The sequence below is a fragment of the Scardinius erythrophthalmus genome (assembly GCF_964197995.2).
Source record: "Scardinius erythrophthalmus genome assembly, chromosome: 16".
NCBI lineage: Eukaryota > Metazoa > Chordata > Actinopteri > Cypriniformes > Leuciscidae > Scardinius > Scardinius erythrophthalmus.
Window position 1 is genome coordinate 1910180 of NC_138236.1, and position 19519 is coordinate 1929698.

At 37.4% G+C, this 19519-nt stretch overlaps 1 protein-coding gene across 1 annotated transcript in view; it reads left to right on the top strand.

The window, feature by feature from the left end:
• The first annotated feature begins 380 nt into the window (after positions 1–380).
• plcl2 (phospholipase C like 2) overlaps positions 381–19519 on the top strand; it is a 61366-nt gene continuing 42227 nt past the window's right edge. Inside the window, exon 1 of the mRNA XM_081389136.1 lies at positions 381–889. Coding sequence (XP_081245262.1) covers positions 683–889 — 207 coding nt within the window. The 5' untranslated portion in view covers positions 381–682. The remainder of the gene's footprint in view (positions 890–19519) is intronic.

Genomic DNA, 19519 nt, shown 5'->3' on the forward strand with positions numbered 1-19519 from the left:
GGGCTAATTTTCATTTTTGGGTGAACTATCCCTTTAATTTGCATCTCTAGCATTTGTGTATGTGTGTGTGTATGTGTGTGTGTGTGTGTGCTGGTACAAAAAATGTATAGCATTTTCATCTGATGTAAAATAGACTTATCCATATCAACAGACCAGATTATAATATAATATAATATATATTTAGATATAAAAACTCTAAGGTGGGTTTGAGTAATTGTGTATTCACTTTTGACTCAAACCTTACAGTCACTCACTGAGATAAAGTAGAAAGGGATTTTTTTCCCCGTGTGACAACTTGCCCCAGTCTCCCTGCATCATGTGTCCTGACATGTAACTGTATGCACTTCCATGTAAAAGCTTCATCTGATGCTGGATCTATCGAGCGCGGTGTGTTTGGGAGCTGCGGTGTTGTGTTTTACCGATGTGAAGTGAGTTCAGCAGATGGCAGTATCTGTCAGACCTCAACAATGACACTCGCAACATTGTAACACTGAAACATTCGAACGCGGTTTCTTCCGCGCGGTTACTATGTATCGAAGCCGACAGATGAAACAGAAACACGGACGAGAACTCAACCTGCGATGGCTCTTGCTTTCTCTCTAACGTCTCTTGAGGAGCTTCACTCGCTCGATACCCGAACCGACAGCTAATACTGTACGGTTGTGTGTGTTACACGGGGCTCATGGCGGAGTTTGTCGCTGAGAACTGCGGGGTCTCATCACCGAGTGGTGGCGGGAAACCAACCCCGCCTTGCGATGAGGAGGACGGCAGAGCTGCGAGCGAGGTGTCGGTCTCCAACGGGGACTGTGGACCGTGTGCACCCGAGAACCAGGGGCTCGACACGGCCAACGGCAAAACTGGAATACCACGGAAGACCAGTATTATAAAGGTAAACGATCAATGCATCTGCGTTTTACTCATTTGCACGCTCGTCTGGTGTCAAACCTCGCCCTGATACACACACAAACACACGCATCATCCACAGGTTTGGGGGTCCATGGATGCACAGAAATCACTGTGAACATATCATTGCTGTTTCCACACACACGATCATGTGTTCTTTTGAAGCGTTTCGTGATTGATTTCATGATGGACATCAGTCAGATGAAGTCACGTGCGCTCCTTTACATATATTCCTAGCATCTGCGTGTTTTAAATGACTAGTTAAGGGATCCAATAGCGGCTTAATCTTCGCAGGGATCCGTGGTTCATATGTTAACTATTCACTTCTGATTACTATGTAATCTAGTTGTTGCTTACAATCCAGTTTTAGTTGTAACTGCTCATTATTTCTCAGTTACTGACAACTACTGGTATCTAGTTGTTTATGAGGTATTACTATTATCTATGCCATCATTTCTTATCTCACTGCTAGCTAAAATGCCTTTTTTACTAGTAAAAGTGGAATATGCACCATTGCAACAATCAGAATATATGCTTTTCTTCTGAACCACAGATCCTCACATAATTCAATGGCAAACATTAGCAATTGGTCACCAATATCTCAGTATGTACTAGTGACAACATAACTAGTAACTAGATGCTAGTAATGAATGTCTTAATTTTCTGCCAATGTTTAATGCCAGTGCCGTTCCAGACTTGTTGAGTTCAGATAATGATGGTAATATTGAACACAAGCCCATAATGTTCAAGGACAACACACTTTTTTTTTTAAACACACACTAATTATGGGTGAAAAATCCCATTTAGGGCTTCAAGTATTGTTTTTGCAGTTGCACTTCTTCCTCAAGGCAACTACTGCTTTAAATGCGTTAAAATAACTGCGGTGCATTTAAAGGCTGGGATGAATTCATTTCAGGGAATCTCCCAGTGAGTTTGTAGAACAGTTATTGGGAAATTTTTGACCGTTTTACTGTAGAAAGCGGTGACAGGAAATATTGCTCTACTTCCCCATGCTGACTGTTGTGGCTCACAAAGCCATTTTGTCAGATCCATCTAAAGATAGAGATTTGAACCGGTACCCAAACAGACGGACACATGACATTTATACGTAGGTCATAAAGTCAGAAGCAGTCAGTCACTGTTTAAAACAGCCTCTTATTTATCTCTGATTTCGTTTTGGTGGCTCAGTAACATTGCGTATTCGTGCCATCTGAGGTCAAAGTTCGGCGCTGAAGGCAAGAATGTGACAAATGTCGCACAGCTTGTTTGGAGGAGAGTTCAGACGGGGAAGAGGAAATGCTTTCTCTCTGCTAAATTTGTTTCACTTTGCATTGCTTTTAGTGTCTGTACCAACTACAGTGCTTCCTGTGGAAAGATTTCTCATTTGTTTCTCAGCTCCATGTGGTTAGAGCGATCATGAGCTCTCAGGTGAACCACAGAGACGCGATCGTCTTTCTGTGAGCATCAGCACACCAGCGTTTCCTACATTGTTTGTGCAACAGGAGACCTATTTTGGGTGTAACAACAAGTTACTTAACAATGACAGTCCTAAAACAAATGATTGCATTTTTTTTCTCTCTGGTAATAGTTGATTTAAATCTCCAGGTTTGCTGGGCTTGTATGTAGAGATGCACAAACTGTAAAATTTTTTTTCAAAACTATGTATTTTTACAGTACAGTTGCAAAATGATAAATGACTATACTAACATACCTTAATAAATAACCTTAAATAACCTCAAGCAACAAATCCTTTCAGCTTATATTTGGGTTGAAAACCTCAGGGAGCTTTTAAAGCTCCTCTTTTGTTGACAACGGTTAACACACTTTTTATTTTGATGAATTGTGTAGAACTACATTTATTATTACAGCAAAACTTTGAAACTCTTCATATTCTACTGTTTTGAACTTTAAAAAACTGTCTGATTTTATCTAATTTTTTATAAAAGATCTAATTTCTTTTAAAAGATAATGCAGTGACAATTCTCTCGACTTGTTTTGAGGAAGACGAATAACATGTTTTAGTGAGTCGTTTGAGTTGATTCAGTTGATTCAGTGAGTCAGAGAGTTGTTTGACTGATTCAGGCCATGATTCGGACCTGTGTTTAATTTAGACTGATAATAACCACTGATTCAGTTATAAAGAACCGCAGAGGCACTTCTGTGCATGAAACCCTGCAGCAAACTCTCGCAGCGTTGCAGTTTTGGCTCAAAAACCATCTGTGTTAGCCTGAAGATATTCAGCTGAGTGTAGATGCGTTTAACCCGTACAGTTTATATACAGCAGTGGTGTTTTAAAATGAAGCAAAGTCCCCACAGTGTGTATATATATATATATATACATTTTCCTGCAATAAACATTACATAAAGACCAAATACAATTCTATTTTGTATTTCTACACTATGTAGGCTATCTATCTATCTATCTATCTATCTATCTATCTATCTATCTATCTATCTATCTATCTATCTATCTATCTATCTATCTATCTATCTATCTATCTATCTATCTATTTATCTATCTATCTATCCCTAATTAATATTATATTTGTTAAAACTATTAAAACTAAAATGTATTAGAATTATAAATCTCCTCAAGTTAGAGTTTTTATATTTATTCCGAAATGATAACTAAAGGCCGTAACAATTTAAACAATATATTTTATTTGTGAGCTAATGCTCAGCTGTTCTTTTTATTAGTCTCATTAATATTTTCATCAGTCAAGCTCAGTAAACACTGTCACAGACGCGGAGATGTGTCTTTCATTTCACCAAGCTGATCACTCACTCAAACCCCCGCAGTCTTCGTGTTTTCTGGCCATTTCAAGTTTGATTTTGATGTGACATAAAGCGCTGATATCTAAGTGGATGAGCTGTTTAATTACTTTTTAATTAGTCTTTCCATCAACGGCATCATTGCCTCCTCTCACGTGACTTTCCCCCATTCATTCTCAGTTACCCCCCACTAAACCTAAACCTAAACCTAAAGTCCTCCTGTGGTGAAAATCCAGCTTTTAATGATGTTTTATAAACAAAGTTCGGGAGGAGCACATTCAAATAATCAATCCAATCTACTCGTCATCAAACAATTATGTCTACCCTAATCAGCATGACAAGAAGTATATATATATCCACTCTGTCAACTCACCTAATACTCCGTGACAGTTTTCCAGCATCCCTCCACCACCCCGACTCCTCACTCTTGGCTCAATCTTTTACAGCCAGGAATACGGGGGGAGTACTCTGGGTTCGGGCCGAATACCGAGCCCGGAGCCCTCTCCTCGGACAGCACGCCAAATACGCATCTATTTCTATCTGACTTATTTGTAAGTGTGAACTAGTGAAATGTTGTTTATGTGTCTATGTGGTGTTTTTTATACGCTTTAACACAAACCATGTGTAAATTCATAAGTTGACAGCATTGCTGAGTATTTCCTCCTTAAAACTGCAGTGAACCAAAGACAGTCTCAAAAACACGCTTTGAAATCGCTGGTGTTTCTGACGTCACAAACTACCTTGTAACCAATCAGATCAACGTGTGATCGTCAACCAGTGGATCTCTGAGCTGAGTGAGTGAGTGGAGGCGGGGCTCATTTGCATATTCATAGAACCGCGTATACTAAATGAGGCAAGGGTGTCGAGTTACATTCAAGATATTTTAAGGCATGAAGAACATTTTTTTCAAGGAAAAACATTTAAATATGTGATTTTGGTGATCAATGATGAGTTTTAATGGATAAAATTATTGACTACAGGGGGACTTTAAAACTCAATGGGCTCAGGGGAGGCAAGAGAGACGCATATATACAGTATATATGTGACCCTGGACCACAAAACCAGTCACATGGGTCAGTTTGTTGAAACTGAGATTTATGCATCATTGATGTGTGGTTTGGACAATATTTGGTCGAGATACAACTATTGAAAAATCGAAACATTGAGAAAATCTCCTTTAAAGTTGTCCATTTATGTTCTCAATTGTGCGGCATTCACTCACAAAAATAAATGTTTTATATATTTACGGTAGGAAATTTACAAAACATCTTCATGGAACATGATCTTTACTGAATATCCTCATGATTTTTGGCATAAAAGAAAAATCGATAATTTTGACCCATACAATGTATTGTTGGCTATTGCCACAGATATACCCGTGCGATTCGAGACTGGTTCTGTGATCCAGGGTCACATATAACTGTAAACAAATAGTACTGAATCCTTAGCTCTTTTGTCACTTATCTAACGCGGACGCGATAAATAATTCTGTATTATACATTTTTAAGGCCAGACAAGTAGTTTGTTGAGGGTTGATTTGTAAAGAAGGACGCCTGCGCACATATATATTCAAACGCGCTTGCCTATAGACTGAACACGTGATGCGCATGTGCGCGACGTCTGTGTTTGCGCAGAGACAACTGATAATCGTTTGAATTGAAATCGAGTGAATCAATCAAAACTAACTTTATCTGGACAATAACTTTATTCTAGAGCTGCTGTAAAGCCTAAACGATCTCTGTTACTGTAATCTCCTATTACCACTGTAAAGATGCTTTGAAACAATTCATATTGTTAAAACGCTGTATAAATGAAGATGACTTGACTTGATCTTCGCTCCAGAAGAGACTGTAGATGCTGAAGAGATTGATATCTCTGTCTTCTTGAGTCCAGGAAATCTCTGACTGATCTTTAGCCTCACAATAGCCTTTCACAATCAACAGAACAAAGTGTAGACTATATCTTTCTCCTGCAAGTTCCTGTGTGTGTGAACTGAGGAGTTTCTCTTCTTCCTCCACATTTCCTGCTTCCTATCTCATTTAAAAGGCTTAAGAATTCAAACTGGACAATAAATATGAAATAAAAGAAATGTTTAAGGTTAGAAGTGAAATAAACGCATGGAAGAATATTCATCATTACAAGCACATGTTTGAGTAACAGTGGATTTTTACAACATTTGAATGCATGTAAAATGTCACATTAATCCATGTATTAAAAAATTGTTAGAAATGAATCACTGAATCAGATGAAATTTGAACTGATTCACAGAATTTATTTGAATTGACCAACTCTATAACACAGTTTTTTTTATATTGACAGCAAAATCATTGTGAAATATATCATGAGCATTATGATATGTCATAAGTCAGGCCAGTGAAATGTCATATTTATTAGTCTTTGGTTTACAATAAGGTTCATTAGTTATCATTAGTAAATGTATTAACTAACATGAACTAACAATGAGCGATACATTTGTTACAATATTTTTTAATCTTTATTAATGTTAGTTAATAATAATCCAGCTGCTCTTTGTCTGTTCATGTTAGTTCACAGTGCATTAACTAATGTTAACAAATACAACCTTTGATTTTAATGGCGTATTAGTTAATTAAACTAAGATTAATAAATGCTGAAGAAGTATTGTTCATTCTTAGTTCATGTTAACTAATTAACCTTATTGTAAAGTGTTACCCTTATCAACAGACATGATTAAATTTCCAAAGCAAAGCTACAGTTAAATGTGTGTGTCATCATCATCATCGACACATGATGATTCATGTGACTCAGTCTAGAGTTGTGTTTAAACTCTCCAAGTCCTGTCATGTGTTGCTGTTTTCCCCGGTGTAATGATAGGGATGGTTAGAAAGGAAATGACAGGGAGAAAAGAGGGAGCCGGAAATGAATGACACAAGCCGGATTCAAACCCGCGTCGCCCACATACGCACCACTGACAATACTCTCTCTCTCTCCTTTACAAATCATTTAAGTCAGAACGGTTTAGTTCTATCACATTTTAGTAGGGTCTTTAATCTTATACAGACACTAAAACATCAGAGTATGTATTTACACTACCGTTCAAACGTTCGGGTTCTTTACATCGCATAATATCAGCACTGATTAGGGCTGGGTAAAAAATATCGATTTCTCGATTTTAATCGATTCTCAGTTTTACGAACCGATATTGATTCTTAAATCCCAAGAATTGATTAGTCATCCTGTTTTCAGTTGATGAATGAATGTAACATTGTAGCGCATCCCATCCAATAAATCACAATAATCTTTGTGCTTTGTTAATATTGATATGAAACAAAGTCTCAGATTTCAAATTACGTCCATTTTCTTACGATTTTTAGTGCTGTGGCGTGAGATCGCTCTGGCTCAGCTCTAGAGAAGCACATGATCTTCTCTTCCGCCTTAATAACACCAGTTACAGTGCGAAATAAACATGAATGAGCTTCTGAAAGTGTGTTAAAAGACAGTACAACTTATCGAAGTCTGTATCATGTCACATGGAATCGCAAGTTTTTATGACAGCCACCATTTAAATGTTTATATTTAATATCACTTTATTATTCTAAAAATAAATAAGTGTATTTTAAGTGTTTGTATACAAATCAGTACATTTTTACCTTCAGTATTACAGTAGGCTAATGAAGCCTATAGGCTAACACTGACTCCCGTTTACAGCATTAGTTAAGAGATTTGTTTTCCTTGAGAAAATTTGCCATGTATTGTACCAGATATCCAAAATAATCAATATTGAATTGAATCGAATCAGAATCGAAATCGAATCGAATTGCAAGCTTGTGAATCGAAATCGAATCAAATTGTGAAAATTGTGTCAGTACCCAGCCCTAGCACCGATACCATTTCGCCATGTTTGAAAGCTGTGCTCCTATTGGTCGACGTCACAGATGTGATGACCAGAAAATAAAATCAGTTGTCGTCCACTATAATGCACTATACCAGATAAAACTAATGTGAAATGTTTACATGTTTACATGAGAAATGTCATGCATGTTTTTATATCATCATATATACACTAAAGGTTCAAACCCTTGTGGTCGGGAATTCTCTTGTTCATCAATGCTGTGTTTGTTTGATCAGAAATGCAGTAAAACCTGTAATATTGTAAATTTGTATTACTATTTAAATCAGCTGTTTTCTATGTGGATATATATAGAAAAGTGTAATTTATTTAAGCTGAATGTTCAGCATCATTACTCCAGTCTTCAGTGTCACATGATCCTTCAGAAATCACTCTGATATGATGCTTTGATGCTCAAGAAACATTTCTGATTATTATCAGTGTTGAAAACAGTTGTGCTGCTGCTTGATGTTTATGTGGAAACTGTGATGCATTTCCTTTCCCAGGAATCTTTGATGAATAGAAAGTTCAATTGAATTTGAAATAGAAAACTTCTGTGACATTATAAATGTCACCGCTCAAGAAAAGCTCTCGTTTTGTCGAGATATCTTTTATTAGATTGAAATAAACTATGACCTCTGTGGGCTTTCGTATGTTTGAAAAAAACTTTTCACAGTCTTGCAACAAACTTCTTCAGTAAATCTCAGTCCTGCTGTTTGACATTGTCCTGATCTCACAACTGATCTCTATCTCACTGGAAGTTGACTGGGCTGTTGAAACGCTGCCTATTCATTAAAGCTCAGATTATTATTTTAGCAATGATTCTGCATGTGTAATACATTGCAGCACATGCATTAACTTCAATGTCTCCAACAAGATCCATCATGTCAATTTGATAGTAATTGCAGTTCACGCGAATGCCGCCGAGACTGTTATTATGGTAATTTTCTCTCTGTATAAATTGCAATTTTGCTTTTTAAGATGCATTGTAGCTTTCAAGAAGAAATTAGGTTGAATTAGACCCAGCGCGACCTTTTAAAAGCATTAGAGAGAAAAACACAATCATTCTCATCCGGATTCATTTGAAGAAAGAATTAAAAAGCAGGGCGTTTCTGGATGGAGTGTGTAACCCGTGAGTAACTTCTGCTGAAGGATTGCTGATGTCCTAATCCGCGTTTGGTATAAGCGTGTGTGTGTTTGCTTCATTGCTGTCAGAGGATGTGGTTTCATCATTAACGGACTTGCTCACTTCGCTCTGTGAAAGGAGGTCTCTCAGGGGCGTCAGCTACATTAACACCAAATTTAGAAACTCTTAACAGCATACGGTAGATTAAGTGCAAGGTTATGAGGAAATTAGTGCAAATCTCTTATTTGAGATTAAAACAATGACCTGACAGTAATTCGAGGGCGACCCTGTTACTTTAACGAGTTGCTATTTTTGCACGTCAGGAGTAAACATGTAAAACGCTCTGACTGAAAGCAGGTGTTGTTGTGAGGCGTGCGTTTGTTTTTACACATTATCTCTGTCTTTGTTGCATTATTCTCTTTTATTTGACTGAAACAGCACTTTTAACGGCTGTTATTGCTGATTCAGAACAGTCTGTGCCCTTAAAATACTGTCAGTCTGTCAGCCTTTTCCTCCGTCGAGTTATGAAGAAGATCAGCAGCTGGAAACTCATGACAATATTAATCTCACGGAAGCTTTTTTTTGATAAGGAAAAAGTCCTACGGCACAGAGCACTAAAATATAACAAAATTGGGTAACGCTTTAGATTACAGCCCGGAAAGCACTACGTAATTAAGACGAATTTACAGCTTAGCTTTCGGTAATTATAGTGTACCTATGAATACTTGCATGTAAGGGAACAATATTATGCAAAGTTTGGGGAATAAAGGAGTAACAACCAGGAGAATTAAAACAATATTTATACTGTAAGTATTATAGAACTAAGGGGTTCTTATTCTTCTATTATGAAACAACAATCTTACATTTGGGAGCAATTTAGCGAGAACATACACTGCATACCTTTTTGTAATAATTGTATACCAATACAAACTGTATAGGCTTTTTAAAAATTACAGGGTACATATATATGCATTTATAAAAAAAAAATTTTGGTAGCAAAAGTGCAGATGTTTAAGTTTGGGCTTACATGCTTCAAGGAAACTATTGCATTTTTTTGGTAACACTTTATTTTAAGGTGTCCTTGTTACATATGTTACATGTACGTACCATAGTATATTATGCATAATTACATGCAACTAACCCTCAACCGAATCCTAATCCTACCCTAACCCTATAGTAAGTACATGCACTTAATTAATATTACTCAGTACTTAAATATATAATTACACTGTCACAATGACACCTTAAAATAAAGTGTAACCCATTTTTTTTTATACTGGGAAATATACTCTTGTTCCATATAGTTACAGGGTAAGTACAATAAAACTTGTTCCCTTATACTTACATGTAAGTACTTTATAGGTACACTATAATTACAGAAATTTACACTGTAAAATCGCTTTAATTACCCAGTACTTTCCGGGCTGCAATCTAAAGCGTTACCCAAAATTGCACAAACATGCATAGTTTCAAATGGCATATTAAAACTGGATATTATATTAAAAGCAGTTGCATTTAATGTGAACGCAATGAGGTTATATATGAAGCTATATGATGGAGTTGGTGATTGATAAAACAACAAATTTATATGTATATGTTGTTGCTGTTGGGCGGAAACCTAGTGTTTTTCAAAATAAACACTGTGTTGTCAAAGTTGTTATTGTGGCTTGATACGTGGTCAGAAAATTGCATGCGTCAATATAACGGTAGCATTTTATGAAAATCAAGCTCAAATGTCAAATGTGACGTCAGAAACACCAGCGGTTTCAAAGCGTGTTTATGAGACTGTCTTTGGTTCACTGCAGTTTTAAAGTGGTCATATAATGGTACCTGCACTTTTACAAGTTGATTGTACTGAAGTGTGTGTTGGCAGTGTCTGTTCACAACCATCATATAATGATAAAAATCCCTCCAGTGGTTTTTTTAATCTTCTTATATGTTTTCCCCTCTCTCAAATCGAGCCGTTCGATCTTGTGACGTCACACGGTCGGACGCCCCTCCCACGATTGTTGATTGACAGGAGCGTTTCAACACAGACCCGCCCTCGCTCGCTCGTGAGCGAGCTGTCAATCATAGTCCGCCATTGTTGATACGCTGGAGCACTGTCTATGAGCAGAAAGGCGTCTAAGCGATTGTGGTGTTCTGTTCTTGGGTGTAATAAGGAACACAGCATCATTTTGATGTTCCTGAATCCGAAGCGCTGAAGACGCAGTGGCTGAGTTTTGTTTTCGAAGGGAATATTCCCCATGATCAACGTCAATGCTTTCATGTTTGCGCGAATCATTTCACCAGAATGCTTTACACCTCCAGAAGAAGAAGTGAGTGCAACGTTTTATTAACCTTTATATTAATATTTATATTAATATTTGCAAATCGTTAGCACGCTTCACGATGAATGCGGCTAAGGTTTACACTCAGGGTACATTACTCAATATAGTTCATAATCCCACGTTTATAATGAACAACGTGTTATGGTTATTGTGTTATCGTGTTAAACGGTGTGCGCACAGAACAGAGGGGCGGGGTGAGCAAAGCTCATTATCATTTAAAGACACATGCACTTAAACGGCGTGCTGAAAACAGAGCTGTTTTTGACCAGGTAAAATGAGTGTTTTCTTACAACACTAATGAGAATTTTTAATTAAAGTATATTACAAACTTTTCATTTAGACCCTAAAGAATCATATTAGCTTGTACAAAAATGGCATTATATGATCCCTTTAAGGAGAAAATACTCAGCAATGGTGTCAACTTATGAATTTACACATGGTTCAAGCACATTAAAAACACCACATAGACATATAAGCAACACTAAAAGCTGGATTTTCTTTAGATCAGTTTAACGCATCCTAATTATTTCGACCCTAAACATATTATTAATGTAGTCTGTGTTGCAGCACAAGTAACATCATCACCATCATCTATCCGTGTTTTGTTAGTGAAAGCTGTGCCGTGTCCAGTAGGTGTGGTGTGCCGTTAAAAAGGTCAATGTGCACTTTGAGCTCAACACTTGTGTGTTAAATGAGTGAACTCAGTTCTAGGTCCGCCACGTCGTTCATGGTCTATTCATTGTTTGTGGCGTCATTCAGTCTCAGTCTTTATATAAGCCACTTGATATGGATTAGATAGAAACCAGGCCTAATAGGCATCGCCGAGACAGATAACGGTCAGCGTTCATCGAATGCTTCATTTATCACTATAGCAGAGGTCTTTATATGTGCCGGTGTCACACATTCAGTGCTCTGAACTAATGCCTCCTGCTATATGTGAATAAATCAGTAGCTTGAACTGCTATTTATATATATTTGACACATTTATGTAAATGTGCAGATAGTGCGGCCACTTTCCTCGGCAAGTGACTTTTAAATAAAACATGTATGTTCTGAAAATAAATGTTCTGATCTTCTTTTCCCCCCGTCTGTTTTAAAGTAGTTTTTTTGACACTAGTTTTCTTTGACACTAGTTTTTTTTTTTTTTTTATCAGAAAGTTCTTGTTAGACTTTTATTTTTTATTTTTTAAAGATTCTACGCAAATACGGAGACTGCGGATACAACTCGGGGTTAATCTCACGAGAACAGTCGTATTTCACCTCAGAATTAAAAGAAATAATAAAATGCATTTTATGCAAAGAAAATGAAACTGAGTTTTAGAAACATTGACATTTTATAATAGTTTGGCATGTTCTTTCCATGGTTATTATACATTTCCCTCTAAACTCTTATTATTGTAATGAGTACGAAATGATTTAGAATTTTTTTAGAATTATAATTTTTTTGTAATTCCCATTATTTTCAATGGTTACGTGTTAGGTTCTTTATTATGTTATAATAAAAGCAACAACAACAAAAAGAAATTGTGCATCAGTGTAAATTTATATTTATAAGTGTGTGTGTGTGTGTGTGTATATATATACATGGGGAAAAGAGTGTGTGTATGTACATACGTGTGTGTGTGTGTGTGTGTGTGTATAGCCTACATGGGGAAAAATGTGTGTGTATGTACATACATATGTGTGTGTTTGTGTGTTTATACATTGGGAAAAGTGTGTGTGTGTGTGTGTGTACATGGGGAAAAGTGTGTGTGTGTGTGTGTGTGTGTGTGTGTGTGTGTGTGTGTGTGTGTGTGTGTGTGTGTGTGTGTGTGTGTGTGTATACATGGGGAAAAGTGTGTGTGTATGTACATACATATGTGTGTGTGTGTGTGTGTATATACATGGGGAAAAGTGTGTGTATGTATGTACATACGTGTGTGTGTGTGTGTGTGTGTGTGTGTGTGTGTGTATGCATGGGGAAAAGTGTGTGTATGTACATACATATGTGTGTGTGTGTGTGTGTGTGTGTGTGTGTGTGTGTATATATATACATGGGGAAAAGTGTATGTGTATGTACATATATATATACATACATACACACACACACACACACACACACACACACACACACACACACACACACACACACACACACGCTTTTCTCCATAATACATGTTTTTGACAGGTTTTGTGAGATTCACCCCTAAACGTTTCTTTACCGTGATTAAAGGGTCTTCATATTTGGGTATTGAAAGACATACATTTTAAAAGCCTGCATCAATTCAGTGGATAAAGAAGAGTCGCCCAGCGTGGTGCATTCAGATTTGATTTTCATATTCATCTGGGAACACTTTAATTGGACGCTTTCTTCACAGGAAAGCTCTTGTGTGCAGAAAGAGACGGCCGTGTTTGAAGTGCAATAGCCGCTCTGTCAGTCCTTTACTCTGTAATGCTGGACTCAATTAGGAATCCATGCCACCATTATTGAGCTGAGAGGAACACTTCACATGTTTTATGAGCGTCGGTGTGTGTAGTAGGTTAAAGTTGGATCATGATTCACTGGACGTGTCCCATAGTGACCGATTAAAGATTATTTAAGCTTCTGTAATGCTTCGTCTTCCATCTTGCTTGACCGTGCACAACTTTGGAAAGTTTTAGTCTTCAGATATAGTTCATTTGAGATCCTTTTTCTGAAGTTGTTCAATCAAAACCTGTTTTAAACTCCTCTCTTGTGCTATTTTAAAGGCTGCTAATTTTGTTTTGGAGTCTTCTTCAATAAATCTACATGCATCCAAGGCCAAAATACACTTTCATTTTCTCATAATAAACATTGCAGAATCAGCTCTTCTCTCACAGTGTCTCAAACTGTTAGTTTGAAGATTCAGTCTCTCTAAGCCCCTTTCCGAGAGTCTGGAACCAAACGCCCACTATTTGAATTTTAAGATAATGAATTTCCTCAGCGCTTGACATACTAGCCGCGCTTCCATTACTCATCAAATTGCGCATTTTGAAATTGCGAATTGAAAATACGCCCGATGGAAACACTTCAATTTTGCAAAAACTCCCATTTATCACAAAAAAGTTGATGACGCGGTGTGTTTGGACAGAATACGAGACTGAGATCTTTATTAAATTCATAAAAGACAAAAGAATTGCAGGAATAATGGATTCTAAACCTCAAATAAATGCCACAATCAAGACCTCAAGGCAGAAATGAGGGAGAAACACCCAGAAACTCCTCATATGAGCCGCTCAAGTATAATAAGGATCTTTTCTTTCCATTAATGCTTGGAAAACACACATACGTCTCCTTTGATTAATAATAATGGCCAGTGCGGCGGCTGAGATATAGTACATAAACCTAAGGTCCGTTGCCATGATTTTTGGAATGATTTTACTTATCGCGAGTTTTAGTCGCATAACATCGGTTAATGGAAACGTCGTCATTTCACAGTAGTTTTTTGTCGACATTTAGAAAAAATCGCCAAAGTTTTGCGCAAATCTGTAATGGAAACGCGCCTAGTGATACAAAAAGTAACAATGGCGTCCTATAGTTCCAATACTTAATAGTGGAAATACCCACTTTTTGGCATGTTTGGAACGTTTTTAGGTTTTAGTTCCTGTAAAGACTTTTGGGGGATTTAATTTAGCTCCTACTTGCACATAGGAATTACCAGTGACGTAAAGTGCAGTTGATTGGCAGAACGCATGCTGGCACCCATTATTTTTAATAAGCTTTGTAAACATATGCTATATATTTACTCCATGATCACGGAAAACAGCGTTAGCTGAAGCGAAACATGATTATGTATTTTCTGGGCATCAACCACGCAGCAAACGCTATAATACTTTTTTGTGTACCATTTGCTTTCTTTGTGTGACAGTTCTATCTAATAACGTATAAGACAGGACTGTTAAACAGATTGCAGACTAATGAAGATCTCACCGCCGTCAAAATAAAAGTCCTGCACAATAACCAGAGTGGCCAGACGTAAGAGACTCTTTACGTCACTTTAAAATTCAAACTGGTGGTGCGAATGCAACCAGGAAAACATCCTTAGGAAACCATTCAGTTCCTATAACTAACCTGTGCGAAAGCCCCTAAAGTGGCTATAATATATACACACGCACACACACACACTTTTCTGTGAACAACACAAACCAAACTCTTCCAGTCTCAGATCAACTACAGTGTTTGAGGGCGGAGCTAAGAGACGCTGTTCACCGGCGGCCAATGAAAGCCATAGGCTGGCATTATGTAAATGAGTTACAAACCCACATAGGTTCAGCATGAAGTGAGACTGGAATTACTGACTCGTTTCAGCAGTTCAGAATCGATTATTTCTTTTGGGAAACAAAACCAATATTTATCTGCACTTTGATCTTTGAAATTTTGCAGACCTTCAACATTCACAAAACATCTGTATTACACACTGCATGAAAGGGAATATCCCCCCCCCACACCAAAAAAAGCATAATGGGGCACTTTACAAAAACTGGCAGCTCACTAGATACTTTTATTTTTCTAGTTTATGCATAAACATGTTGTGCAAGCAGTCGGTTGGTTCTGAGAAAAGCTTGTGCAGTATTTGCTCGCTCATGCTGCTTTTGTAATGTCTGTATTCTGTAATCTAATGCATTTTTAATTGTGGCTTAGGTGTCCAAATACTTTTCGGGGTCACTGTATTTCATGCCCACATTGCTGGAGAGGCTTTTAAAGCGGATATTACCCGGATGTTGTCATGTTATTGTGATTAATGTGTTCAGTATATTACAATCCAGCAGATGTCAGCCCTTTTTTCTCAGTAAAGCACTACAATCTGGGCTGCAGTGTAATCACAAAAAGTGACATATTGAAGAGAAGCGGATAAATAGCGCCTCCCTGGTGGATATCTCACAGGGACATGCAGTTCAGAACGGTGCAGTTAGCCAGAAAAAAACAGCTTTCAATCCATTAGGGACTTATAATCAGGTGGAAGCGCAGAACGAGCCCTTATCAGACAAACACAGAGGAAATTTTCAGACAAAAATACACTGAAAATCCCTCCATTGGATTGTTTTAATGACTCTGTCCCTCGTTCTCTTTAATCCCTCAATTAACGTGTGCGCTTTTATCTCTTGGAAACTTTCAGGTGTGTGTGTGAACAGTGTTCACACACACACCTGAACACACAGAACAATTAATTCACTGAACACACAATAGAACAAAGAACAATAGACATTTGCTTGTGAATCTTGATTTGAAACAATTATTTCAATCATGATCGGGCACGACACCTTTTGTTTTGTTTTCGTTAAAGTAACTGACCTGTTCTATGATGCTTTTGCATTAATATTTTCTTTTTATATGGTTAATAAGAGAATAATATATCAAAGTTTAAATTTTTTTTAATGCAAGACACTACCAATGGATATTTAACTAATAGAAATCCCCAGTTTTCTGAAACATTACGTTTGTTTACATATGCAAATTCTAAATATCAAATAAATATGCACCTATTCGCATACATTTGCAGAACAGAAATCTGAACATTGGTTAAATACAGTTTCAAAATGAACATGATTTTGTTGACATTAGAGTTAGAGGGTTTTTTCAGAGGGGATTTTTGGATTTATCTTTCTCATAAATCAGAAAATACTGTCAACAGACAGAAAAAAAATAATAATCGTCACCACATTTTTAGAAAAAAAATGTTGTATAGGGCTGGACGATGGGGCCAAAGAACGGTAAAAATGTTCAGTATAGATAATTATCACAATAAAAGTCAAATTTCTCATAAGTGAAAGTTTCAGAAATCAGTTAATTGTGTTTTTTTCATCAGAATATGACACATTTCACACATTAATATTACATGTTTTGTCTCTTAGGAATGCACATGTGAACGCAGCTTGATTTTGGACGCTGATGTAAATTAATGGTTGATGTGCTCGGATTATTTGTATTAATTAAACAATAAATAAATACAAGATATGGTTTGTTTTAATACTGATTATAAGCGTCCATATCACACTGTTTTGTTTATGATTAAATATGTATGAATGCACACATATAAGAATAAACATGATGAAATGAGGGTTGGGAAACGTTAGAATAACGTTAGTATAACATTAGAATAACATTCTACAAACCAAAAACTAACACTGTATTTCGGTTAAGTCTCATGCACAGAAAAGGCAGTGCTTATCAGTTATTGTCACCAGTGTGACGTTCATGCATTATTTGCATAGTGCGTAAACATTATATCGAACACTTATCAAACTTTGGTTATGACTTAAGAGGAAAATGATATCATGATAATTTTAGTTATTGTTTTATCGCCCAGGCCTCATATAAACTAGGGAAATGATATCTGAACAAACCCTTCAGAATAAAGACTGTAATAAAGTCTGGTCTGGTGTTTGTAAAAGGGAGATTTCTGACTCAGTGCTGGAGAAAACTTTATTGTAACTGAACTGTACAGATTCAAATAGATAAAGTGTAATAAAATAAACGCTCAAATGTGTATTTTGGATGGACGAAAACAAGTTATGGAAATGCATTTAAATGTTATGCAAATCAAATAGTACAATCTTTAAAGTCCCCCTTTGGTGTAAATCCAGCGTTTAATGTTGTTTATGTGTCTATGTGGTGTTTTTAATACGCTTTAAGACAAACCATGTGTAAATTCATAAGTCGACAGCATTGCTGAGTATTTCCTCCTTAAAACTGCAGTGAACCAAAGACAGTCTCAAAAACACGCTTTGAAATCGCTGGTGTTTCTGACGTCACAAACTACCTTGTAACCAATCAGATCAACGTGTGATCGTCAACCAGTGGATCCCTGAGCTGAGTGAGTGAGTGGAGGCGGGGCTCATTTGCATATTCATAGAACCGCGTATACTAAATGAGGCAAGGGTGTCGAGTTACATTCAAGCTATTTTAAGACATGAAGACTCTTTTTTTCAAGTAAAAAAACATTTAAATATGTCACTTTGGTGATTAAAGATGAGTTTTAAGGGATACAATTATTAACTACAGGGGGACTTTATCAGAGTAATGAGATTTGATGAGGAATGTCGGCATTCATGTGAACCGTAATCAAACTGTGTGCATTAAAACAATGAAACGGCTGACCTGATCCCAGCAGGCCTGGAAAAAGGCGGTCATTACGTAACTGGCCAGAAATAGACTTTTTAACGGAAATAATGAAGCGGCTGTTCAGACACTGAGGGGTTTTTTACAGCATTGTTTTTCTAGGGCTGGGATGTGAGGGCGTCCCTTATACGCCGTAAGGAAATCCTCGGGAAGGACGCCTGGCCTCAAAGACACAACTTCAGAACAGAACCCGGCCACACCTAAAGGTCAACGCATGTCTGACCTCGTCTCAGATCAGGCAGATTATATTTAGTCATGCGGTTCGGCTTTTCCTGAGAACGTTTGGCATTAGGATTCAGCTAAGGCTACATGAGCCGGGGATTTTCCTTCAAGATCTGAAACTAAACTTTATTAAATTAGTCCTGTTTGTTTCTGCTGGTTTCTCTCGCTGTGCTGCTTGGAAAGGGGAGTTTTACAGGCCCGTCGAACAGTTCTGTGCAAACCAAATGTCATGTGACCAACCACTCTAGAGCCGCAGGAGTAATGACATCATGACGACACTGATTGGCTGATGAGGAACACACAAAGTCCCACATCTTTCACTGGTGGTGGCTGTCCTGAACTGTGACGTCAAAGAGCGCAGACATGGAAATGTCATGTCCTTCAAAGTCCTTCAAAAATGTCTACTATAATATAATATAATATGTAATGTATTCTGAGTTAGGGGTGGGCGATATCTCGATATTTACGATATATCGAGATATTTTTTAAACTCGATATGGATTTTGACATATCGTATATATCGATATATTGTTTATATTTAATTCTGATTTCGCCAATTTGCTTGTTTGCCTTCTCTGTGCTGTGCTCGCCCCCGCCCTCGCGTGTTGTCTCATTCAAGTCCCCCGAGTCCGGTCAGGCACATCAATCTTTCCCCGCCCAGCGAGTGCTTGAAGTGCGTCAGAAACAGTGCGCGCGCGATCAGTTGTTGTTGGTATTTTTTTGTGTAGCGTCGCCTCTCGCCGCATTGCTTTTGTTTGAGGGCGCTTAACACTCACACTTAACATGCTCCCCTAGAAACGGGCCTGGCAGCTCGCGCCAGCTCTAGACACGTTGAAAGTTTCCTGATTGTGACGGATGGCCGAATTTACATGACACATTATAAATTAGCATTAGCCTAAGTTACCTATTCTGCTATATACAGTGCCGAAAAGAAGAGAAGAAGATAAAGGTGGATAAAGACAGAGGTAAAGTGATGTAATGAATGAACAGTTTATCTAATTGCATAGTAGTCAGATACTATAATTTAATGGCAGTTATTTTTACCTTAAACTTTATGCTAGCAGTTGTTCTGAGTTCCCCAGAGGCCCCAGACAGTGTTATTTTGTAACAATCATGTCAATTTTTAGATGCATTTTTATCACTTTTTTTTAATTAATGTTTTACTCTACAGTTGTGCAGTT